We start from the raw sequence: 23493 nt of genomic DNA, 5'->3' as shown, positions 1-23493 counted from the left end.
AGGAGGGGAGGGCACAGACAGAGGGGATCACTTAAACATCTCATCCAGCACTCCGCTCGCTCTCCGTCCCTTCTTCTCCCTTTGAATTCCCCCTTAAAGGAGGAAGGGGGGGGGGGGGGGGGGGGGGCCCTCCCATAGCAACTCCCAGCCCCCCGGCTCTGCCTGCCTTTTGTCCCCCTCCCCAACAGCAGTTTCTGCTCCAGAAGCCTTAGACAAGGCCTCCATTAATTGCGGGCCTGTGTGGAATACACGTGGGACAATGGGCCCAACAGAGTGTCCGGCCCCCAGACAAGGCTGGAAACAAGTGGTACAGGAATCCGGCAGAATAGACTCGTCCTGGCTGATGTCACTGAATACATTTACCTACCTCAGAGCGCATTCACTCCGAGCTTTGTTTTATTTGGACAAAAAAAAAAAAAAAAAAAAAGGGAAAGGGGGAGGTAGCAGTATCAATGGAGAAGAGAAGCTGAAGGGGGGGCTCAAGGATGGGAAATAACTGGTCGTCATGGCGACACACTGAATCAAAAATATGGTCGTATTTAGCGAAGACAGAGATGTAAAAAGGGTAGAGGGCATTAGATTAAACCCCGCGTGAGATAAGAGAAGGCTGAAAACAGAGGTTTAGTTTCTTTTAGCGCATTCAGCCCTGTTTATACGGCAATAAAGAGCGGATAAAGGAGCGGGAGATTAGGAGACTCATCTAGGCTCATGTTTGTCAACAACAACCTGAGTAGTTTCAAGTCAGCTTATTCCAAGTCAGTACACCAGCAGAGAGGATGCTGAGCTATGGCAAGTGAAGCTGCGGAGGAAAAGGGGACCATAGCAACTGGTATTTCAGCACAACAACCTGCCATCTGTCACCTTAACGTGGTGGGTTCTTTCTCTGAAAGATGCCAACATTTAGATCTTCAACTTGGAGGCAAAGCCAATGAGACTGAAGTCTTATTGAACTCTGGGTCTCCCCCTTTGAAAAGGGAGCCCAGTCATCGCCTTATCCCTCATCAAATTGAAAAACGCTTTTTGAGATTCTAAGAGAGGCCTCACATTTAATTTTTAAAACCCAGACATGAAAGTGTTCCCAAACCACATTCAGCAGCGGAGAAGTCTTTAAAGGACTAGTTAGCATGTAGATTATATGCATTTCAGTGTATTGTCAAAGTATCTAAGTGTATTTACATGTTAATATGTTCAGGGATACTATCGTCTTGAAAAGGTGTTGGGGGAAGGTTGGTTAACTGTGTATTTTTCCTCTGTGCACCATGGGAATGTGATTTCTTTGTGCCATCAGGGTTCAAACACATTCCTGTAAGGCCATGCATATTATGAGCATCGATTCCTTGCATCAAAACAACCTGTTGATCCTGGCTATAAAGTGAAGCTCCTGTCCATAAATATACTGTAAATTTAACTTAGCTACAGCTTAAATTAGATTATTTTTTCCTTTCTGATGGATAAAAGTCCGTAGAAATCGGTTGTTTTATACCAGCGCCAAGCCGAAAAGCTTCAACAAGAGCCCTGCTGATGCACTGCCATGTGGTGCTTATCCTGATCCAAGCTTAGTCCATAACCATGAGTGTGTTTGCATTAGGATTTATGAATGTGAAGATGGCCCATTCTTGCCACTCAAGATGACTCACAAGACCAGCGTTTTTGGCCACTTACGCTGTGAAAGCAGTCCGGGGGATGCCCTTTCAGCACTCGAGGACCTCTGGCTGAGTCCCCTTCACACGGGAGATCAGCCTCACTTGGGAAAAAGTCCCTGCTCTTTACAGGGGGAGCTGTCCTGAGGGATGGCGCGCTCCTTGTCCCAGGGCCTCCCTTCTTCACCTGCCGGCTTAGTGCTCATCACTTATGCACATAATCCCTGGTTAGTGCATGTGATCCACAGGCCCGGGCCCAGGCCCCCGAGCCTCCCCTGCTCACATGCTTGCTGGGTGGCTCCTGGGTGGCCATGGCAACTCTCATCTTCTCATGACAGTTAGGCTTCAGTCATGGCTCTAAGTCCCTCTTCAGTCTCTGTACGCCTTTTTATGTCCGCTGCTCTGTGTCTCCTAAAGCCGTCCTCTGTTTGTGTGTTGCTCCATCTATGGCTCTCTGTGTCTCTTTTCTCCCAGTGTGGCTGTTCCCATGCCGAGTCTGAGAAACAGACTATAACTCAGCAACAGTGTGACACTTTCAGGAGCCACAAAAGTGCATAGTTTAAATTTAAACTACAGATCGTGGACCAAATGAAGGCCTGACCTCATTTCTATTGCGAGCCTGATCTGTAAACTGAGATTGTAAGATACACTTGTGCACTTCTTTTCAGTGTGGTCACTCCAGGCCTCTGAGTGCAGATCATCTTACGTCGACGCAACCCGGCAGCCTCAACCATTAGTTTGTTTAAAGTGCTGAATATCGCACGGGCCCTCGAGGGAGAGCGAGAGAGGCAACCCAGCAATGTTGTGTGGCCCCACACTAACAAGTGTCACAGTGATCCGGGCCGGTCCTCCCCCTGTGTGAACGCCATGTGAGAGGCGGCTCCATCCATGCCCCTGCCACCTCAACACAAGGCCCTCCATTGACTTCTAACCTGTTGAGGGACCACGGGGGACAAAGAGCTGCGGGGTGGGGCCCGTCCCTCCAACAAGCCTGTGAACAAACGTTAACACGGCTGCATCTGTCCACCCCCTGAATCGCTGAATTTATTGACCAACCACAGAGCCCATTCAGGCCTGGTAGGACTGATAAAGGAAGGGGGACAGGGACGCCACGAAGGGCCGGAGAAGGAGCCCATGCTTACGGGACAGGAGGGAGGAGAAGGCCTTTGTGGCCGTCTGGTAGGTCACAGACCTTTTACCAGACGTGGTTGCCTTTGTATCATCTGTAAAATGAGGCCAACCGTAAGTGAGCATCAGGTTGGCCTTGTGTCCCGACTATAAATCAAGACGAGGGCGTTATGAGTGTTGAAATACTTTCAGAGAAGCTGCAGCAGATTGACATCTGATCGCAGACTCTATGAAGAATAAGTGAAGGCATGCGTTTGCTAACAAGACACATTGAGAAAGCACCTGAAATGATAACTTTTGCTGCACAAAAGTGTGTAACAGTGGCTGTTACTCTACAATTTATTCTAAGCAGTCCTGATCACTTGGCGGGGACTGTTGTGAGTAAAGAAACAAAGACTAGGCATCGGCCCAAAGTACACAACTCAGACAAAAAACCGTATGGGTAGAAGAGAAAGGAGATGAAGTCCAAAATGTTTGAAATAGCACACGTCTGAGCGCAAGCTTGAGAAAATCTTTTTGAGCGAGTAGCTGGCTGTGAGGAAGAAAGGCTGTGTGTTTTAGCTTCTTTAAGTCTCTCCACCACTCTCCATCTGTTGCTCTACCGATACAAAAGGAATACAGCAGAGTACACAAAAACCCATATTGCTTTGTGGAGAGGCAACACTATCCACCAAACTACATCGCAAACACGGATCGAAAGCAAGACATCCCGGCTCTGTGCACATCAGTGTTTACTGAAAAGATGATCCGTGCAAGTCAGGGAGACACACATGAATTCATGATGCCTCCTCATCCTCATCATGAATATTCCCAAAAAGGCTCTTCCCTGATCTGTGGGAGATTCTTTTCTTTTTGGGACAAGCGAGGACCCCCTTCCCTTTTTCACCGTCCCCCTTAAATCCACCCATTCACTGCCTGTAGGCCCTGATCTCCACATGAAATGATACCCCTCTTTCTCCTCCACTCTCGCGCCTTTAAGCGCCCATATGCCAGGCAGCGAGGAGGCTGGGAAAGCCCATAATTGATCAGTAAGTCTTGGCTGAAAAAGTGTGACCAGGGTCAGCCCCCCAACGAAGCACGCAAGAGTGGCTTAATATACAGATTTATTGGGAAATGTAACGGGAGTTCTGCAGAGCAAACAGGGATATTTGTTGCCAAACACTGAAACATTTTGTTGAAATAAGAAAAGTACAAATACTGTATTGCTATTTTCAAAAACGTATTCCCTTAGTAAATGTTATTTCTTATGGTAATAAAGAGGAAATGTAGGTGAGTAATTGTCATATTTCACATTTATTTCATTTTTAGTTACATAAAAATATATACAAATCAAACGTTAAAATCAACTGTTATAAAACACAGCAGCAAGTGTCTCATTGATTCATTATATTGCTTTAATAATCAAAACATTATCAGTCATGTACAGTACCTTAGTGATGTTAAACGCTGTAATTATGTTTCCTTGCAAACAAAGAAAGTCGTATTTTGAGGAAAAGAGCATAAATATTTTATAATAATAATCAACGGACAAATTATTTAGATTTTCTTATGAACTGACGCACTCTCTTGCTCTGTCTTTCACGCAACCACACACACACACACACACACACACACACACACACACACACACACACACACACACACACACACACACACACAGTCAGCGGCAATACAATTTTTAAAAAGGGACACAGAATTTCTGCTTCTCTCTTCCACAGGAAGAATTTCAACCGAAGCAACTCTAAGACAGAACTGCAGCAGTGGAATGTTTTCTGTCTTAGAAATACAACAGTACCAGTTATGTTCATAAAATTGCTAAAATGTGTAAGTGTTTCATGTTTCTAAGAATCCATATGACCTAAAACTGTTTTACAACTTTTAGATTTTAGCAGCAGCTAAAGATAGTTTGTATGTTTGTATTTTCAGTGAAGCAGACATAATTATCCAGTGCTTTCAGGCCTTAAATGGATGTGGTTGAAATATTTTAAATAAAGTAATGGGTCACGTAATTAAAAATGTTTAAAACTAGAGACCATGCTGCGATGGGATCACAGCAGTCACGACGCCAAATTGGGCCAGGGGCGTAAAGTGTGTGTGTGTGTGTGGGGGGGGGGCTTAACCCACTTCACACCTACCCTTCTTTGAACTTGACCTTTATTTTGATCTCAACTACACACCTGTAAAGTTTCATGTCTGCTTCTTGCCGTCGGTTGTGATGCCATCGTGTTGATAAGAAGTTCTCAAAACCGCCTCTGTAGCAGTTTCTGCTACAGTAGGGCTGCGGTCGAAAAATCTAAAAGTTAACTCCTAACATCTATTCCTAACCACTTTTCCTTGACCTCGATGGAAAACATCATAGGGTCAAGGAAAGATGTGAAGGAGAATTCATAAGGATTTAGGAAAAGAGAACGAACCGCAGTGCTCAGAAAAAACGACTCCACTTTCACTAAACTACATCATTATTATGCAACGGTGGATGTCAACGACGTAGGTTTACGATGGCGAAACTACAACGAAGGAGGACTACAAAAAGCAAAACATGACCGGATTCAACTGTTTGGTTAGTTTTGTCTTTTTAATAGTTTTTCATAGGCCTAGCTTGTTTTCTTGTTTTCTTTACTGATGCTTCTTGTTATTGAGAATGAGAATTTGTTTATTGACAGTTTGCTATATTTACTGTTCATTATATTTTGTATTCTTGTTTTGTTTTCTTACTTATTTGTTAAATGTTCGAAGTAAATAAATGCATATGAAATGAAACGTAAGGATTGTCACCGTCTATTCATATTCATCAACATGAATCCCATTACTTTATGATTATATGATAATAATTGTTAAACCTGTGCAAGATAGGCAAGATGTGCAAAGACGTTTGTTTTCATGGACGGCCGAATGATGCGTCACTTTAAATGTTGCCACCGCAAGGAATTGGGGGGAGGCTTTATCTACTTTCCTTTGGTAAAGGATGGTCCAGGGTTTCCTATGCCAAAGGAGCTAAGTAAGGAAGCATTGAAGCACCTTTCCTCAGCATTTAGAGACATCGAACAGCTCTCATCATGGCGGCCACTTAGATAGTTCCGGGTCATTCCACTCAGTTAGGAACCGTCAAGCAAAAAGGACTTTTCGACCGCAGCCCTGGTGTCTCCAGGACCACATTTTGCCACGACGAGACACACAAGGAGAAAACAATACCTTGTGTTGCTGTCACGGCTGGTGACAATTAAAAGACTTATTTGATGTCAAGTGTTGTTTTAGCATTTTGTATGGCACTAGTAGTAACATTTGACTTAGTAAGACATCAGGTCATCTTAAAGTAATACTTTAACATTTTGGGATATATGCTAATTTTCTTCTCTTCTCAGCAAGAGAGCGAAGAGGTGTTCCATATTTCCAAAAGTGTTGAACTATTCCTTTAACAGAAGCCTCTGGCTCCAGTTTCAGCAGTGCGACAAGTGCAGAGTGTCTGTTCATTCTGATGAAGTTAATCAAAACAAAAGAGAACTTCATGTATGAGGAGCTCACAATGTCGGTCATTCGTTGCACTAGGAAGCCTCACCTTTATGAGGCTCCTGGATTGGTCGCTGGCATCCTGCGGGTTCCACGTCCCACACACATCATCCGAGCGTCCGTCACATCTCTGAGCTCAACTCAAGCTAAGGTTTTAGGTTTAGTCTGTGCAGTAGTTTGCTTGTTGGTCACGTTGGTGTCAGAGGGGGGCAGAGATGTGGGATTGTAGATCGCTGGCGTAGGTGACAGTGGAGTGTCTGGGAGGCCAGTCGGCGGCGTCCTGCAGCTCCAGGGCCAGGTGCATGTAGCGCACCCTCGGGGGCTTGTTTCTCAGACAGAACAACCAGGAGAGGAAGAACGAGCCCCAGCGATCATTGGCCTCCTGGGAACACGTAAAGTATGAGAAACCAGGCAGCAAGTCAGCAATATGCATGTCTTTACATTATCTCTGCTGAACGCATGAGTGAGGCAGTTTTGTGACCAAAGCACCTAATGTGTTAGATTTTATTCAAGTTGCAGTAACAGACTCCTGCACTAGTGATTCCTGAAAAGACCGCTGATTGATTCAAGAGATCAGCCGAAATACATTTTTAACACAAGGACCAAATGAAATAGTCGTAGACTGAAAGATGAGCTATTGGATTATAACATTTAATATTAATTTTTTAGATTTAGTTTTTGATTATTTATACAGCATGTAACAGGACATCGGAGAAAAAAATGAAGCAAGAGAATTTAGAGAGTTAAAAGTTAATGTACCGAAATCTTTCATTAAAGTGAAACCAGACAAAACAAAAGTGAAGTCAAAAGCTTCCCAACCTGAGGAGTGTCAGCAGAGGGGGGCTCTGCGGGGCGATTTACCCCCTGATTGCATCTGAAAACTAGCCTCCGCAAGATGATGTCAAGGATCAAAATCTACGGGAGAGTTCAGTGGGAACTTCAGAATACGCTGATCATGAAGATTGGGTTACAGCCACAGAAACGCACAGAGACATAACTCAAAAGCAAACTTGAAAAAAAGAAATATGATTCATTGATTTCATTCATTAGGCAGGAAAAAAAAAAAAATCAATGCATGCCAATGCAGTCACAGTATTCTAATCAAAAGAGGAGATCAGTCACAGAGAGCGTGCAGGGTGTGATGTCTTGTACCTCCAGCATGAAAGACACCGCCGCATTCACTATGACAATGATGACCAGTGTAACGCGCCAGTCATGGGGAACACACACGATCTGAGTGGAGGCAGAGCAGCAGGAAGAGAGCACTGAATGCAAAACCACACACACACACACCATCAACGTCATGCACCGTCCCGGCAGCCATTGTTACACCTTCACTCTTCTTCCAAAACGTTTCTCTACTTTCACGTTTCTTGCTGTTCAAATCTACAACCGGGACATATGTTGTATATTTTACAGCAGGCAGCACAACAAAAACAAAACATTAGAAAAAGCAAGCTCACCTCCAGGAAGCTGTCGATGGCAGGAACAGGATACAGCATGATGAGGAGGACAAAAGTATACAGACTGATACAGGACAGCATGAACGGCCCTGATAAACAAAATGAAGTGACGCCAGCTTGAATGGTAGTTTTCAATTTGCAAGAATACCAAACATAAGTGATTAGTGCCAGTAGAGATTGTAATACATTTGTTTGTCATACTCATATTGAAGTGATAAATAAATGGCTTTAAAACAGGAATGCATGTATTTATCAAATTAATTCAAATTTGAAAAACTGAATTTAAAATTGGAGTTTAAAATTACAGTTTACTTTTCAATCAATCTTTATTAATTCAAATCATACCTCTTCTAATTGTAATGCTTTTTCAGCATTGTAAAAAATACGTTCTGTGCCGATTATAATCTCTTTCCATGCGCATCGCACTGACGATCAATCATCGCTACGAATAAATAAGTCTCACAGTTCTTGTAGCTCGGCTGTCTGAAGGGCTTTCCTTTGGAGAAAATGATGGCTACAGCCAAATACTGGAAGGAGGAGACGTAGAAGAGGGTGGTGTTCTCGTAGTTCTTGATGTTTTTGTGGTCGTGGGGGCTCGTTACATTTCGGCTGTGAGAGAGACCGGAGCTGGAAACATTACAGGCACTAAAGGAGGAGAGAAGCAGATAGTTATTGCAAACCTCTGGAAAGTTCTGCATTCATAAATTAGAAAACAATAAGACAAAAGATGTAAGACTTTTTGGGCTTTCTGTACTACTGTTTTTCTTGTTTGTCTACTGACCAGCTTACCTTATTTAAAATCTGTTACTGTATCTAACCACAATTTCCCCGGCAGATACTATATGAATAAAAACAAGGCAGTAGACAAGTCAGACTAGTAATAAAACAAATGAGATGGACAGTGTATTTATTTTGCTTGCCTCTACCCCATTATGTTCATTAGCCAAGTAAACCACCCAGACAGAAGAATAACCACTATGTGAACAAAGCCTGAAAATCAGACCGAATTGTTTGTTTCACCTCATTATTTTGTTTTGATTTTTTTCTTTATTGGGGATGTGTGCAGCAATAACAGTTTGGAACCAGCGTGAAGTGTGCAGCTGGGATAATATGTAATCATTTATTTTAAAGCTGGAGAGAAGGCCGAGAAAAAAGTCTGTATATAGTAGCATTTACATATATTTTACAACCAGTGATTTACTGATTCATAATTTTTGCTGGAGCTAATTTCAGGTATGTTACTCACTCTGACTGAGGCGTCCATGTCTCATACCAGCTCTGCTGTCGTACGAGGAGGAAAGCCAGGACCTGGAAGACCAGGCAGGTGAGGATCTGGGTCAGAACTGAGCAGAGCAGCCGGCCGGATATCAGACTGGAGGGCGGGCGGTGCCACACCAGCTCCTTCCATGCCGGGTTTAGACTCACTGAAGACAGAAGTTACTGCGTGTTAATACTGCAAGTTAAAATAATCAATTGCTTTTTGTAGAACCCCACCAAATTCAAACGTTGATTAAAAGCTTTTTTATTTTCATGCTGCTCACTTGTGAAGGCAATGATGAGAATGATGGCGATGTCAATGAAGAGGAACTGGAAGTCTCCCAAGTTGCTGAGAATCTACAATATCAGGAAATAAAGCATGATGAACTTTCTGTCTGTCACGTGGGAACCGTACCAGTGTTTGTAACTCAATGGCACAAACCTCCCAAGTTAACAGATGCAGGACCTTCAATAACATGTAACAAAACATGTTGCTTTCACCTTATCACATTTAAAGCACCAAGGACATGGATAAACACCAAGCATTATGCAGCTGGAAACATCAAACATATTACATTCTCAAAGAGGAGGAATAAATTGTTACAACAAAAAGTGTTTGTTTTTGCATTTACCGAATAGAGCAAAGAGACACTGAGGTACTGGATGATGCTGTAGAGAGCCATGAACTTGAACACGCAGAATGATGTTATGAGGGCAGCTCGGCCCTCTCTTATGAAGAAAAGAAATTCAGAGATAATCAGAATCAATAGAAAAAGGTTAAAAGGACAATTATCACAGTTGGCACCAAAATGTAAAAGTAAAACTGAGAATGTTATTAAGTGTGTACCCTGTGTCTGTATCGTTACACCCCTGGTGGTTACTGACAGAACTGATGCGACGATGATCATACTTTGTCGTGCATTTCTGAAATGTCAAATTCTGTAATCCGTATGTTTTTTGTGAGTTGCTACCTGATAAGGTTGGGGACACAGGAGATGTTTGAGGTGGTGGAGGTGAACGGTGAAGCAACAGAAGCCTCTAGCTCAGACAGAGAGATCCCACAGTGAGCTCTCTTCAAAGCCTGAGAAAAAGTTGGTGTCACTGTTTATTACAATATTACCAATAAGAAGAGGTGGGAGTTTCAATGTGACACACCTCTATTTGTGTAATTAGATTTTTCAGACCTTTACTACATTTCCGGTGGAAATATTTTACATTTTTGATACTACTTACTAGTATCATATATTAACTTTGAAATATAAGGTTTTACATTAGAAACATTACATTATATATGGATATATGTGGGTCTGGATATACCACTTACAACTTTTGAATTGTAAAAATATTTCAACACAAAATAATTGTTGGATAGTTGACTATTTTTCAAATGTGATAATGGATTTTTTTTTCGTAAAGGAGCAACAAACCACTGCCTTCACACTCATTTGCTTTTACAAAGTTCCAAGTGTTCTGTCAATTTTTCTGCAGATCCTGAGAGCCAATCAGACACCGGCATGTAAGCTGCTTTACAAAGGTGTCATCAGTCTTGTAATGGGATAAAGTACATTGATGTCATGATTTGAAAAAAATAATGAATAATCCATACTTACTCCACAGTCATTTGCACCATCACCACACATCCCAACAGTGTAGCTGGAAGGAGAACAGCGGGTGAAAGTTGTACATTTGCCAGTGGTGATGAATCTTTTTAATCACATGAACGTCAACAGTTGAAAATCAAGCTCATCAACAGATTAACAGCTGAAGCCACAAACGCATGAGAGACTCACTCAATGCCCTGCAAGACTTCCACCAGCTGAGTCTTCTGGTCTGGAGCCATGCGGGCAAACACAGTGGCTTTGAGCACGAGCTGCAGCGCCCCCGTGTGGAGAGACAAAGAATTACAGCAGAATCCAAACGACATGATATCGGCGTGGTAAGACAGAAACGAAAACTGCCCCTGATGTAAACCGAATACCAAATCTGAACAGGTGTTTGTGTCTGAAGATGAACCTGTACCTTTTGGACGAGTTGAGGGAAGTGCTCAGTGATTACAGCGAAGGCTCTGCCAGTCACAGCAAAGTGATAGCTTTGTTCCTGCTCAGTAACTCTCTTGTCATATACCCCGTCCTCCAGGTTTATCTCCACAGTCTGAAGGACAAACGATGAGTCAATACCCCTCAAACACCAGAAAACTATATTATCTTACATGACTTGTGGAAGATTCAATGGGACACCTTTTGGGCATGAAAACAAAAGCCTATTGTGATCAGCTCAAATTATTTTTGGAGCAGTTTTAACTTTCCCAGGCTAATAAAGATAGAGAATACAAATATTCTCTACCATGAACAGGCTTTTGTGTTTTAACATATATTGATTTTATTTATTACTCAGTGGCCCGGAGGCTTTTTGTCTCACCTGATTGTCCTTGTTGGTCTGAGCTGGGTTGTCAGTGTCATGCCATGTGATACTAGCAGGGTGGAAATCCTTCGGAGGTGCAGCATCTGCAATAATGACCCGCTCATGTGCGCGCACCATCCCACAATCTCGAGTCACAGATATTGCTGTCAACATGTTGTCACCTAACATAAAAGAGAGAAAAAGAGTGAAATAAGAGAACGTACTGATGTTGAAATTCGGAATGATGTCCTTTACATATCAGCTGTCGATGCAATGATGACATGACATTAAAACAAATGTAATTAGTGGATAAAGTGACAAAACTGATTCACCTGTGACCATCAAAGTGCGGATGTTAGCTTGCCGTAATTCAAGTAAAACCCCAGCTGTCTCCTCTTTTATTTTGTTCTGCATGATCACCAAACCAAGGAACTCCATGTTGGTTTCTATCAGGTCCCTAAAAGCAACAAATATAAACAATAGATCATAGACACCATATATTGACAACTACCGTACAAAATTCATGCTTCAAGTCACTTTATAGAATCTGAGAACAATTATTTTTCTATCTTGCCTTTCTGCTAACCTTTCCTGTCCTTTCTATGGAAGTTAAAAATGTCCTACATTGAGCAGAATGATTTAAAACATCCACAATCAGAAATTAATGTGTTGTTTTCAATGAAATGGTCACATGGGCTTGTTATCTAGCAATATAACCAAACAGCTAAATAACATTTTACGCCCAAGTTACGCCCTTCAACATAAGATGGATTTTTCCCCGCAGGTTGTTGAGAGTACAAAATTGTGAGTCCAGCAAGCAGCTTGGAGTTTGTTTCAGAGATAACACCATGACCTGACATTTCCGCATGTTTTAGTGCAAGTAGCACTGTAAATATTTGGACAGATTTTTAACAGTTAGTGATTTGGGGTCTCTGCCAGTAGCTACGTGCAGTGTTATCTGTGGAGGGAAGAGTACCTGCTGAGGCTCTGGACTTTGTGCCAGGAGAGTTTTGACTCCAGCTGTCGATGTGCCAGGGCAATAACCCTGAAGCCCTGCCTGGTGTAGGTCTCCAGAGTCTCTGTGAAGCTCTGAGGGACTGAAGAGAGTGACAGAGCCACGTCAGTCTGGCCTTTGTTAAGACGAGTGCAGTATGTGGAAGAGATATAGAGGCCGTAATCAAAGACACTGAAATCCTTGTTTTATTTACTGTTCATTACTTTGTGTATCTTCATAGCGATGCCAAATGAAGGGAGGAAATATCCACCCAAACCTTTAACATAGAGAGGAAGTGTCAAACCTGTGTGCTGTTTGCAGAGGCTGGCCACAACCTCCGGTGCTCCTTTCAAGTAAGCATTCATGTGTTTTTCACCCAGCCTCCTGACCACCACACTCATCCTCTGCAGGGTGGAGGAGAAGGGGAACTGACGCACAATACCAATCTCACAGGACTGGGGAGAAGAAGACACGATGTATACATGTTCAGTGCAAAAAAAAACAACTTCAAATCAGTTTATAGTTCACCTTCGGTGTAAAACAAATAAGAAGATCGTCCTCTCATGTCTGTATGTTAAATATGGAGCAACAGCAAAGAGATTCTTAGCTTAGCTTAGCATAAAGGCTTGAAACAAGGGGAAACAGCTAGCCTGGCTCTGAAGAACCATCTGTCAACCAGGACCTGGAGTCACGTCATCACTTCGAGGTTGCCAGGCAATCTACATGTAACCCCCCCTGTAAAACCACAATCTACAGTTTTTACACGTACAGATTGACCGGACATGACATAGCGTGTTAATTAGTGAGTCCCTGTTTCCAGTCTTTATGTCACGCTAAGCTAACCAGTCGCTGGCAGTAGCTTCATATTTAATATAAAAACATGAGATTAGTATCAATCTTTTCATGTAACTCTTTGCAAGAAAGTGAATAAGGGTATTTTCCTAAATGTCGACGTATTTGCTGTAAGAAATATGAAGATTTCATGAAAAAAGGACGACTTACTGATAATGCAGACAGCTCCTGGGAAAAGGATTTAATAATGGTATAATTTGAGGTCAGGCAACTACAACTATATTATCTTTACAGCTATAGAAAAATATACTGATCACAAATTAATGACAGGGAGAGTTACTGTACCATGTTGTGAGTTAGTGGATTGTTCTGGTTGGCTTCAGGGACGGAGTGCTTTGGAGGTCGCACCACTGTGGGCATTATGGGATTGTGGAGTGTAGTCTCTTCCTCTGTGGGCTCCTCTAGGATCTAACAAAAATGAGATCATATGATATCTTAATAACATGTTGAGCTTGTAGACTCCTTCACACTTAGTCTAACCTTAGTCCATGCTTCCTCTTGAAAGGAAGAGGCATTTTCTGCTGTTGATGCTGAAGTATCCATGGAACCAGACCGTAACCACTTTAGCCAAGAAGAGCTTTCTCTGCCAATGCCATGAGCGTGGTGCTGCATAATTCATGTACAGACCGGTATCCCAGCTAGTTGCGGTGCCGGTGACTAAGCTCGTTAGGTGTAAACATTGAAAATCTTTGCTTACCCAGCCTGTAGCGCTGAACATCTTGAGGTCTAGAGGGTCTCCGGAGAGCTCGCCCTCGATCTTGGTCAGTGAGTGGCAGGCAGCCATGCAGGCCACAAATGCAGTGTTAACCAGACTTTCTTTAGCTGCATCAGCCTCTGGGGGAGAAAATCTGTGATAGGAAGGGAGGAGAGAAGGATGATACTGTTTTAAATGGCTGATGCTGAATCAAATTGAAGGGAATTTAAAAACTATCCTTTTTTCCAGAGAGAGTTAAGAATCAAAATGTTAATAACAACTCCACATAAAAACATAGTGCTCTTTTACTGATTTAAGTAAACAAAGGTTTTGTTTTTCTTTCTCTAATGTACTCGGAAGGTACAGTCGGTGTACTGAAGGCCAAAGCAGACAAGTCTTTCTTTCAGATCTCTCAGGTGTGTAAACTGAACAATCAACTGAGAAACTGTTTAGAGATAGAATAGATAGAAAATGAAATACCCAATAGAAACGTCATCTCATCCGTTTTGTGGTTACTCTCAGAGAAACTCATACAGATGTTTTTGCAAAAAAGACAAATACAAGAGGCTCTCTTTTACCTGCCACCTTCAGCTGACTGAACACCCCACAGGTCCAAACCATCTTCTGTCAGAGTACCAGTCTGGAGGAAAACATACAGACATTTAATGCACCAACACAAACCGTATTAATCACGCCCCAGAGTAGGAAATCAATGCTAATAAGCCTCAATTCTAAGAGGTACAGAAATGTACTTTGTCTTATGCTTGAATCATGAAAGTAAAATAAATAATTGAACTTTCTTTATCTCTTTTCGTAATGTACAACATATATAGAAATATAACATTGAAGAATTAAAACTGTGAGCTTCTTAAAAGAAATGGTCTGACTGCAACACTTGGCTGCTGGTTTATGCCGGAATGTTGTGGTTCTATCCAAAAAAATAAAAATAAAATAAACAGTTAAGACACTTTCAGGCAGTATGACACCACAGCTATGGAAGTGCTTTGGACAATCTGCACAATCACAAACCAAACTTTGATTTCAGGCTGCGACTAATTATTTTTTTCAGTAAATGAATGAATCCGTTTGTTTCAATTCATTTCTCAATTGTTAAAGATGCTGAAAAATGCCAAAGCTGACAATTTGCTTGTTTAATGTGACCAACAGTGCAAAACCAAAAGACATAAATTCACATTTCACTTAAAAAGTGACAAACGATTAATCGGTTGCCAGAATGAATAATCGTTTCAGCTCTACTTTGATTGATCCTTTTGCACCAACAGTATCAAACGTATCTCCATAGTCACTCAATGTGACGTAATGAGGAATGTTTCACACTATAGGAAGTTTATTTTTTAGATATTTCAAGGTCACATTATAGATTGAGATGCTTTCCAATTGAATCGATAACATTAACATAATTTAAGAAGCATTATGCTTGGTGCTGTGGCCAAATGGAATCAATGTTCAACTGCATCACTGCCTCAAGACATCATGACTCATCGTAAGTTGTGATTTTGACGGTCCTAAAAACACGAAGTCCTTCTCCTTGTACTTGAACTGGAAGTGGGTTTGGATGCCTCATAACTAACTTTCCCGCATTCTAAATTAGGAATTTAGTCAGTCTAAGTTAAGCAATCCTAGAAATGATGATAGTATAGCAACATATGATGCTTCAGACTACCTTGTCAAAACAAACCAGGTTCAGTTGACCGCACATGTTGATCCTCTGAGGACTGATGCAAAAGATGCCGACTCTCTTCAGACGACGCTGCGCGTACACGATACCAGCTGTCATGGCTGCCGGTAGAGCGGGCGGCACGGTGATGGTGATGATGTCCAGAGACTCGATGATGATGGTTTTAGCTGGAACCTGGATGAGATCGATGAGGAACCATCAATGACTGACAAAGACAGATTTCTATAGGACGATAGAATCCTAAAGTCTCTTTGAGATCCAGCATCCAAATGTGAGCTTCTCCTCTGGTGTCCCAGAAGAACAGGTTACCTTGTTCATGATACTGAGGACGATGGTGTAGATGAAGCCGATGCCTGCCACTCCCACCAGACACAACAAGAAAAGGTAAGCGTCACGGTACAGCTTGAAGTCTGTGGGTTTAGGGTGGAGGATGGAGCGCACAAGTTGGCCTTTCTCTGTACTGAAGCCTGTGGCAACACATAAGTGATGACATTTGATTATTTTCATCTTCTTGTGAATACGTTCAACCCTGAGGGCGATCAGTCTACAGAGAAAGCTAAATTATCAAAGCTATTTTCATAATGAAGGCCGCAAGCTGTTATTCCCACTGCGTTTTTCCCCTCCGTCTCACCTGTTCTGACTACAACAGCCTCCACCAGCTCTGCAGTGTAGAAGCGCGTCTGAATGACGTGGGTACCACAGAACAGGGTGTATCTCTTATGCTCCTCCATGTTGAAGCTGCTGGACGCCTCCTCGCCTGAACTGGGCAGACTTGTCTTGGTAACTGGCACGCTCTCTCCTGAAGATGGACGGAGGATTAAAATCAAATAAAACACCTTAAAACAGAACAAAAGCTGCAGAGTTGTGCGCTATTTAAAATAATGAATCAACCAAAATATTGCACCAAACCAAGAAAGTTGCCCACGGAATGTGATAAAACTATTATTTTGTTGACTTTCATGAATTCATAGTTGTGTGGATGGCACAGAGAGATAAACCACGATTGATTTCATAATATACGTAGTTACCTTTGTTGTATTATTATTTATGACAGATATTCATATTAGTGAAGGTCGCCAAAGTTGTAGGTCTCAAGACCACATTGTGAAGGTCTTTCTCTGTCCCCTCTCAGAATCTCCTGCATCTTTAGTAGGTTTTGTGTCAAGAGCTCTGGATTCTTTTTCAAGACCACAACTGTGGGGCTGTCGCTAAATTGCCTGTGAATTGTCTGATTTATTTGTTGACATCATAAACTGTGATTATTCATTGACAACAAAGGAATATTCACACACATAATAATAATAATAATAATTCACCTCTGCAATGCCTTTTGATTATATTTCATGTACATGTACAGTATGTACGGCAATAAAGAGGTGAATGTAGAGGAATCTTCATTTGTTTTCTGTGGGAATGTGAATTTTTCAGATCAATTGGAGAACTGCCTCTGGTTTGCATGTTCCACATTTTATCGTAACTGTGTCAGTGTGGGACTCGCCCTGACTTGGTCTTAGTCTTGACCCCTCAACGTCTTTGTCTTGTCTCGTGACTTAGGTCTCGGTTTAGGTGGCCTTGACTACAACACTGTTAGTAGCAGCAGCGGAAGCACTAAAACACATCAGCTGGCTGTATCAGTAGTACCAATAGTACAAGCTGAGCAGCATGATCTTTCAAAAACAGCGGTAATCACTTTTGTCAAGACAATAAAAATGAAGGCCAGTTCTCTCGTGTGTGTCTAAATAATAAAACAAACGAAAATAAGACACCTTGGAAATAGTAGTTTGACAAAAAAAAATCTTAACTCAAAGTCCATTTGCTAGCTTTTCCCAGGACGTACAACAGGAAAACTCCATGAAAACTGAGTAAGCTCCGTCTGCTGATGAAGACCTTGAGATGCAGTGAAAAGCTCTGGGAAAAGCTAACAAGTACACATTGGGTTAAGATTTTTTTTGTGCGATAGTATAAGTATATACTATAAGTATAAGGATATACAACCTGTCAACATGCTCTCATTTACAATGCAGGTCCCATGTACGAGCACAGCGTCGCAGGGCATGATCATCCCATTGACTGGAATAATGATGACATCACCGGGCACAAGATCTGTTGACATGGCCTGTTCAATATCTAGGAACAACGTTGAGCGGGAATGAGACACACTCTCTCTGCAGGGAATCATGAGGATGCTACTAGAGATCAATAATGTGATTCATGCATTACGGAATAACAGAAAAAAAAGACTAGGACTTAAATACAATACTATATCAAATGTAAACACTATAACGCCTTCAAAACATAAAGACATCAACATTAGTCATTCCTGAATAATTGACAGTCTTGTTTTCACTCATAGCCAGAGAGTAAAACATACCTTTACTTCCTCTGCACACTGAAACACGGACCACGCTGTGTGCTGCCACCATATCATGCAGCATCACATATTGCTGGAATAAGAGAGACACAGTATCATAGAAGGCTTCTGGAGACACACAAGATGCTGAATAGAGACTTCTCTGGACAAGATTATTCAGGGCATTTCCTACAAAAACTGCTGTTCCTGTATGACTCACGTTTTTAATGGTGTACAGTGAGGTAGCTATTGAAATCACAGACATAAAAACTATGGCTGTGGCATAATAGTAGTAGTCCTCAGCACTCCAAAGGATGACACTGAAGAGCTGGAAGATGTAGAAGGGATTCAACACCTGATGGAGGAAGAGAAAGAAACACGTCAAAGATTAGCATTAGTGTGGTTAGTATGCTAACAAAAAAAAAAAAAAGGGGTAGATGTGATATTAAAGAGCTCTGAACTTACTTCCTTTATGAGGAGCTTGAATAGAGACGGCACTCTTACAGCAATCTCATTCTCCCCGAAAAACAACCTCCTAATAGAAAAAACAGGAATTTTAAGCAGTTTGTAACTTTAACATGGTCACATGCCTGAGGGGCAGTTTATTTGTGGATGCTTGCTCTGTGGTTAATAAGAAAAATGGTATCTGTAGGAATAGATAGAAATCTGTGTGTACCTGTAGTCCTGCAGTGTTTTAGAAAGTCCAGAGCTGTGGTCAGAGTGGATGCTCGCACAGCTCACCTTCACATCCTCCAAGCCTCTAGAAAAGTCACACACATTCATTTCTACTGGGCAACACACAAAGTATGCATACTGTACCAGCTATTCAATAGCAGACATTTAGTTTATTTAGCAAAGATATAATAAACTATTTCCAAATACAAGCACGTTGTTTTTCATCTGGACTCTTACTTGTACAATTCAAAGTTCTGTATCACATCATTCCAGTAGTATCTGGTGCTGTGGTGGGTGAAGTAGTGGATCTAAGAGGGGGAAAGAGATGGTCACATATTGACTGTGTAACAACTTTACAGACATACTTCAAAACCTGCCAATTAGTGATCGGGACACAAAACTTAAATTAATGTCTTTATACCAAACAGTTACTCAGATTACTGAATATAAATCTGGAATTAGCATCAGATGAGCAACTGAGGCACCTGAACAGGTTGTCTAAATTGCCCACGATGCTCCACGCGCTCAGCGCTGATGCCGTGCTCTCCGTCTCCGTTCGGCAGCTGGGCAGTGGACTGAAGATCCAAGCTGTCAAAGGGTTTATTCCCCGGAGCCGACATCACATGCACTTTGGCTCGAAACCACTGCTTGAACTCATCCTGTTTAGTAATATAAATTTCCTCGGCTGTTAGACCACGCTGAATTTATAATTTGGCGCGTAATTCGGTGTGTGTCAAAAAATGTAACACCTGTCAGAATGATTTATGAGCAGCAGCACAAGAGCAAACTCACAATTCTGTGAAAGAAGAAGTGGACTCACCCACAAATAAAGCTATCGTAAAAACATTTTCTTCTTTGTTTCTTTGTTTAAGCGGAGGAACACAGCAATAGCCTCATTTACAAACGCTGAATTTACTTTAATTATTTTCCTTGTTTGAAAAACAACTTACAGAGAAAAATTGTTGTGTGAAAAAAGAACGGAAATTCTGCCGTTTTCCTACCGTGGTCCTGAGCAGAAGTGTGTGTGCGTTCCTCAGCGAGGTGTGTGTGCAGGTGCCCTTAACGCCCCACTCAGGCAGCCAGTAGAGCAGGAGCAGCAGGAGACCCCCGGAGAACACAGCACCTACACCCACCAGGATCCTCTTCCACAGACAGGGCTGGTAACCCCACACCTCCTGCACGGCCAAACACTCATGTTATCACACTGAGGAGTGAGACGAATATACTGCTCAGTGGCTCGTGATGTGGGACAATTAAATACAATCTTAAAATAAAGCTGGTACTTTTCTGTATTTCTCTTATTGACAACAAAGCCCATGACCCATTTAGCGCATCAAGTCTTTTTCGACAAAAGGAAAAAAAAATTCTTCAAGTGAGCGTAAAACTTTTTTTCACATTGACATTTCAAGAGAGCTTTTCTGATGCAATACTTCAAAATGTGCAAAAAAATATGTGAATGGAAACACGGCAAATGTAATTGTCCATCTCTCTTAACAGACCTTTTTAATAGCAGACATTTTGACTTGTTATAGTTGGAAAGCAAACAAGGGTTAATAATAATAATAATAAATAACAACATCAACGATCTGTTCTATATTCTAGAGTCCCAGTAAGCCATGACAGTGAGCCAGCATGCACATCACCAGAGAGCAGCTAATCTGTGCTTTTCCTACTGTGACATGTCAAAATGTCAATGTGAAAAAGGACAATATCTTTCTACGGTCATTGCCGAGGTATTTTTTAGGTGTTTTTATGAAGAAAAAGCTTGTATATTTTCTTAAACAGCTGAGCACTGTAGCCATCAGCAGACGTTACTCATACAGGAGTAAATACTTCATTTATTGTCAGCAGCAGATTAATACACTTTCTGGATTTTAGTGAATATTTACAGTAACAGGATGTCGTATGTGGGTTTGAATTAATAAAATAAAGCGCTCTTGTTCATTGTAATGAAGGAACATGTTATCCAGTGCAAAAGTGTTGTTTTATCAGCTATTTCAGGCTTTAGTTACACAGAGATTACTTGTCAGTAGAATTCATCTGTTGATCTTTTCATGGGAGTTGACAATAAGAAAAATAATAATTACTCCTGCCTTTTTCTTTAAAGCTGACAACATGCTGATTGCCATCTTGTCTTAGTAGTGACACACTGCAGCTGCTATAAATGAGGTAATACACATCTAATGGTGTTTTTGGCGTTTATCCGATCTACAGTAACTCTGATGGTAAGAGGAATTGTTTATTCCATTTTAGGAAACACACATGATACTCTCGTGTCCGTATGTAAATTATATGGCTACAGCCAGCAGCTGGTTAGCTTTGCTTAGCATACATACTGGAATCAGCCAGCTTGGCTTTGCTCTGTCTGAAGGTAAAACTGCTCCTAACACAAATAAGTGGATTTTAGAGCACCTGATTGGTGGATTGTATTAATTTGGGACAGAGTCAAGATAGCTGTTTTACCCTCTATTCTGACTTGTGAAATTACCAAATTCTCCAAGTTACTTTGTGTGAGTTCTGTGGCTGTCAATTGAAATCTAATTTAATGTTACATTCATTTTAATCCACACCGATACATGTACAAATGACTTATATCATTTAAAAAGGCAAAATGCTACAAACCTCCTATTGTTATCATTTGTTAACAATATAAAAACGTTAGCATTGAATGAGTCAACAGAAAAGACAATGTTGACAGGGAAAGCATTATTAAAATGAGAAATTATATTTACCATCTCATCCTCCAGACCCTGGTTTATGATCTTCACCTCTCTCGTCTGCATTGTGTCACAACTACTGCAAAGAAAAAGAACGAGCGATTACTTTATTTCAAACAGGCGCTTAACTCGCTGAAGCTTTTTTATCACAGAAGTCTTCGACTCTGTCTGGTCAGCTAAGATGTTACAACTTCTATCTAGGTCACGGGTATGAAAATATTCAGTTTTATGACTTCAGAAGCCGAAAAAAACACAGATGGAGAAAGAAAGTCAGTCACTCATTTACTACATATAGCTATAAAACAGACTGTTCCATATCTACTTGGTAAATAAAGGAAATGTCTCTTTCAAGTAACAACCTGACTGAACATAAACAGACACTGTGTTCAAAGTCTTTAATCGTTTATCGAACATTAGCTGAGATGGATATTGAAGTACAGCCTCATTTTGGCTTGATCATATTAAGTCCAGGTATGATCTGTAGGATTGTAAACTGAGCCTCGCAACTTGTTGTTGAGCGATGACGCAGTGCAGGATAAGCTGTAGTTCAATGAAACCGTTGCACCATAAACACATGTTTATTTCCAATAACAGTCACACCTGCAGTAATATTCGACTCAAAGTCCATTAGACCTGACCTCTCAAGCACCATCTTATGTGAGGTTGTTTTGAAGCAAAACATTTTTGGATTACTTCACATCCCTCTGGATTCATATGTTTTGCCTCTAAATCACAAGAAAACATATTTTAATATGTTTTTAAAAGAAAACAAATTGATCCAGGTTAGGTACAAACGTAAGACAATACACTACATCTGCTATGAAAAATGTGAAAGTGTGAGGCGCTGAACTTTTTCTCCATCTTACTTAAAGCCTGAGCAGCATCCCAAACATTAAGGCTGGTTGTGTGCAGTGATGATGCTTTTTAATGGAAGAGTGGAGGTAAGACAGTAAAATAAATGCAGCAAAAACAAAAAGAAATCCTGCTCGAAACCCTAATGCGGTCTGCAAGCCAGTCAGGGCTTTGGATGAGATTTAGTTTTCAGCCGGACAAAGACCTCAAACATAGAGCCAAAGCTACACAGGGCTGGCTTTGAAACAACTATGTTGCAGTGCTAGAGGAGCCAGAGGAGTCCACATTTCAGACCAATCCACAAATTATTGCAGGGTCACCTATTGCAACTTGCCATAACTTTTTTAGGTTTAGATAAGAAATTCCAGATGTGCAAACGTATCCACATAGACTCAACTATCGCACGCTGACCTCGGGGAGCAAGTACATCCCTGGTTTGTGTTTAGTGAATTAGATTTGTAGAGATTTCACACCGTAATCAATTAACCCAGCATAATAAAAGTTGTTACACATTAAGTCAAATGAGGTGGATACTTTTTACAGACACTGAACAGCCTCGTGTACTGTTGATCTGGTTTTAACTGCTAAAACAGAGAAACCTCAAATCGGACGTTTCCTATCAGAGCGTAAAACAAACATTTCCACACTGTTTCAACACTGGATCAGCATTAGATAATGAATGAGGAGCCATTTTCAGTCGCAGTTTGAACCACTTGTTACATATTCGTGTAAGTGTTTCGCAAGTCGCCGTTGAGCTGTGATCAAACTTAATATTCTCACGAGACAGACGTGAATATAAACACCGTGTCATTAAGCACTAATGCGTCCGCATTAACTCACCGACGACTCCTCTCTATCAATGCACGAGACGTTGCACAGACAGGCGAGTGAACCGCTGCACTAAAAGTTTGCTCGCATGCCCTTCTGCTGTCGTGCAACACTGTGGATCTGACGTGTGACAACACGCGCCCACACAACACGGATCCACGCTGCGCTCGGACCGTCCTAAACCGGTCCATTCGGAAGGAAGTGGGGGGGGACAGGATGTGAGGTCACTAAAGGACACCGCGTTTGGGCTGAATTTCTGCAACAAATCGGAGAAGACGGAGACGTATGCGAGGAGCAGTGGCGGGTGCTGAGCCTGCCATTGGTTGGAAAACACGGCCTGTTAATGCGGTGATGGTATTTCGTGTCGGTGGCAGAGAAGAAATAGTCCGACCTGGCTGAGATTTCAGCAAGTCTTTGGAAAACCTTCTGGGTCTTCA

At 41.6% G+C, this 23493-nt stretch overlaps 1 protein-coding gene across 8 annotated transcripts; it reads right to left on the bottom strand.

Moving 5' to 3' along the window:
- Window positions 1-4042: 4042 nt before the first annotated feature.
- Window positions 4043-23438, bottom strand: LOC116387484 (probable cation-transporting ATPase 13A3). Of its 8 annotated transcripts, none has more exons than XM_031854618.1 (33): window positions 23069-23438; window positions 21392-21455; window positions 19661-19834; window positions 19145-19318; window positions 18897-18967; window positions 18661-18744; window positions 18450-18519; window positions 18205-18339; window positions 18006-18078; window positions 17630-17761; window positions 16266-16433; window positions 15944-16101; window positions 15620-15808; window positions 14514-14575; window positions 13939-14089; window positions 13527-13649; window positions 13392-13409; window positions 12694-12844; window positions 12372-12525; window positions 11728-11852; window positions 11414-11577; window positions 11015-11146; window positions 10786-10865; window positions 10606-10648; window positions 9967-10076; window positions 9628-9724; window positions 9280-9352; window positions 8985-9162; window positions 8202-8383; window positions 7739-7827; window positions 7428-7508; window positions 7095-7190; window positions 4043-6657 (listed from the first exon to the last, which is right to left on the bottom strand). In XM_031854618.1, exons 1-33 carry the CDS (start codon window positions 23245-23247, stop codon window positions 6475-6477), a joined length of 3963 nt encoding a protein of 1320 aa, XP_031710478.1. In that variant the 5' UTR covers window positions 23248-23438; the 3' UTR covers window positions 4043-6474. The 8 variants fall into 8 exon arrangements, with proteins under 8 accessions (XP_031710478.1, XP_031710483.1, XP_031710480.1 ...); XM_031854623.1 differs by having other exon boundaries at window positions 12372-12492; XM_031854620.1 differs by having other exon boundaries at window positions 15635-15808.
- Window positions 23439-23493: the final 55 nt, after the last annotated feature.

This window comes from Anarrhichthys ocellatus, unplaced genomic scaffold (assembly GCF_004355925.1).
Source record: "Anarrhichthys ocellatus isolate YVR2014 unplaced genomic scaffold, GSC_Weel_1.0 scaffold15, whole genome shotgun sequence".
NCBI classification, from domain to species: Eukaryota; Metazoa; Chordata; class Actinopteri; order Perciformes; family Anarhichadidae; genus Anarrhichthys; species Anarrhichthys ocellatus.
Note: the sequence above shows the minus strand (reverse complement) of the source record. Positions and strands in the feature narration are given on the sequence as shown.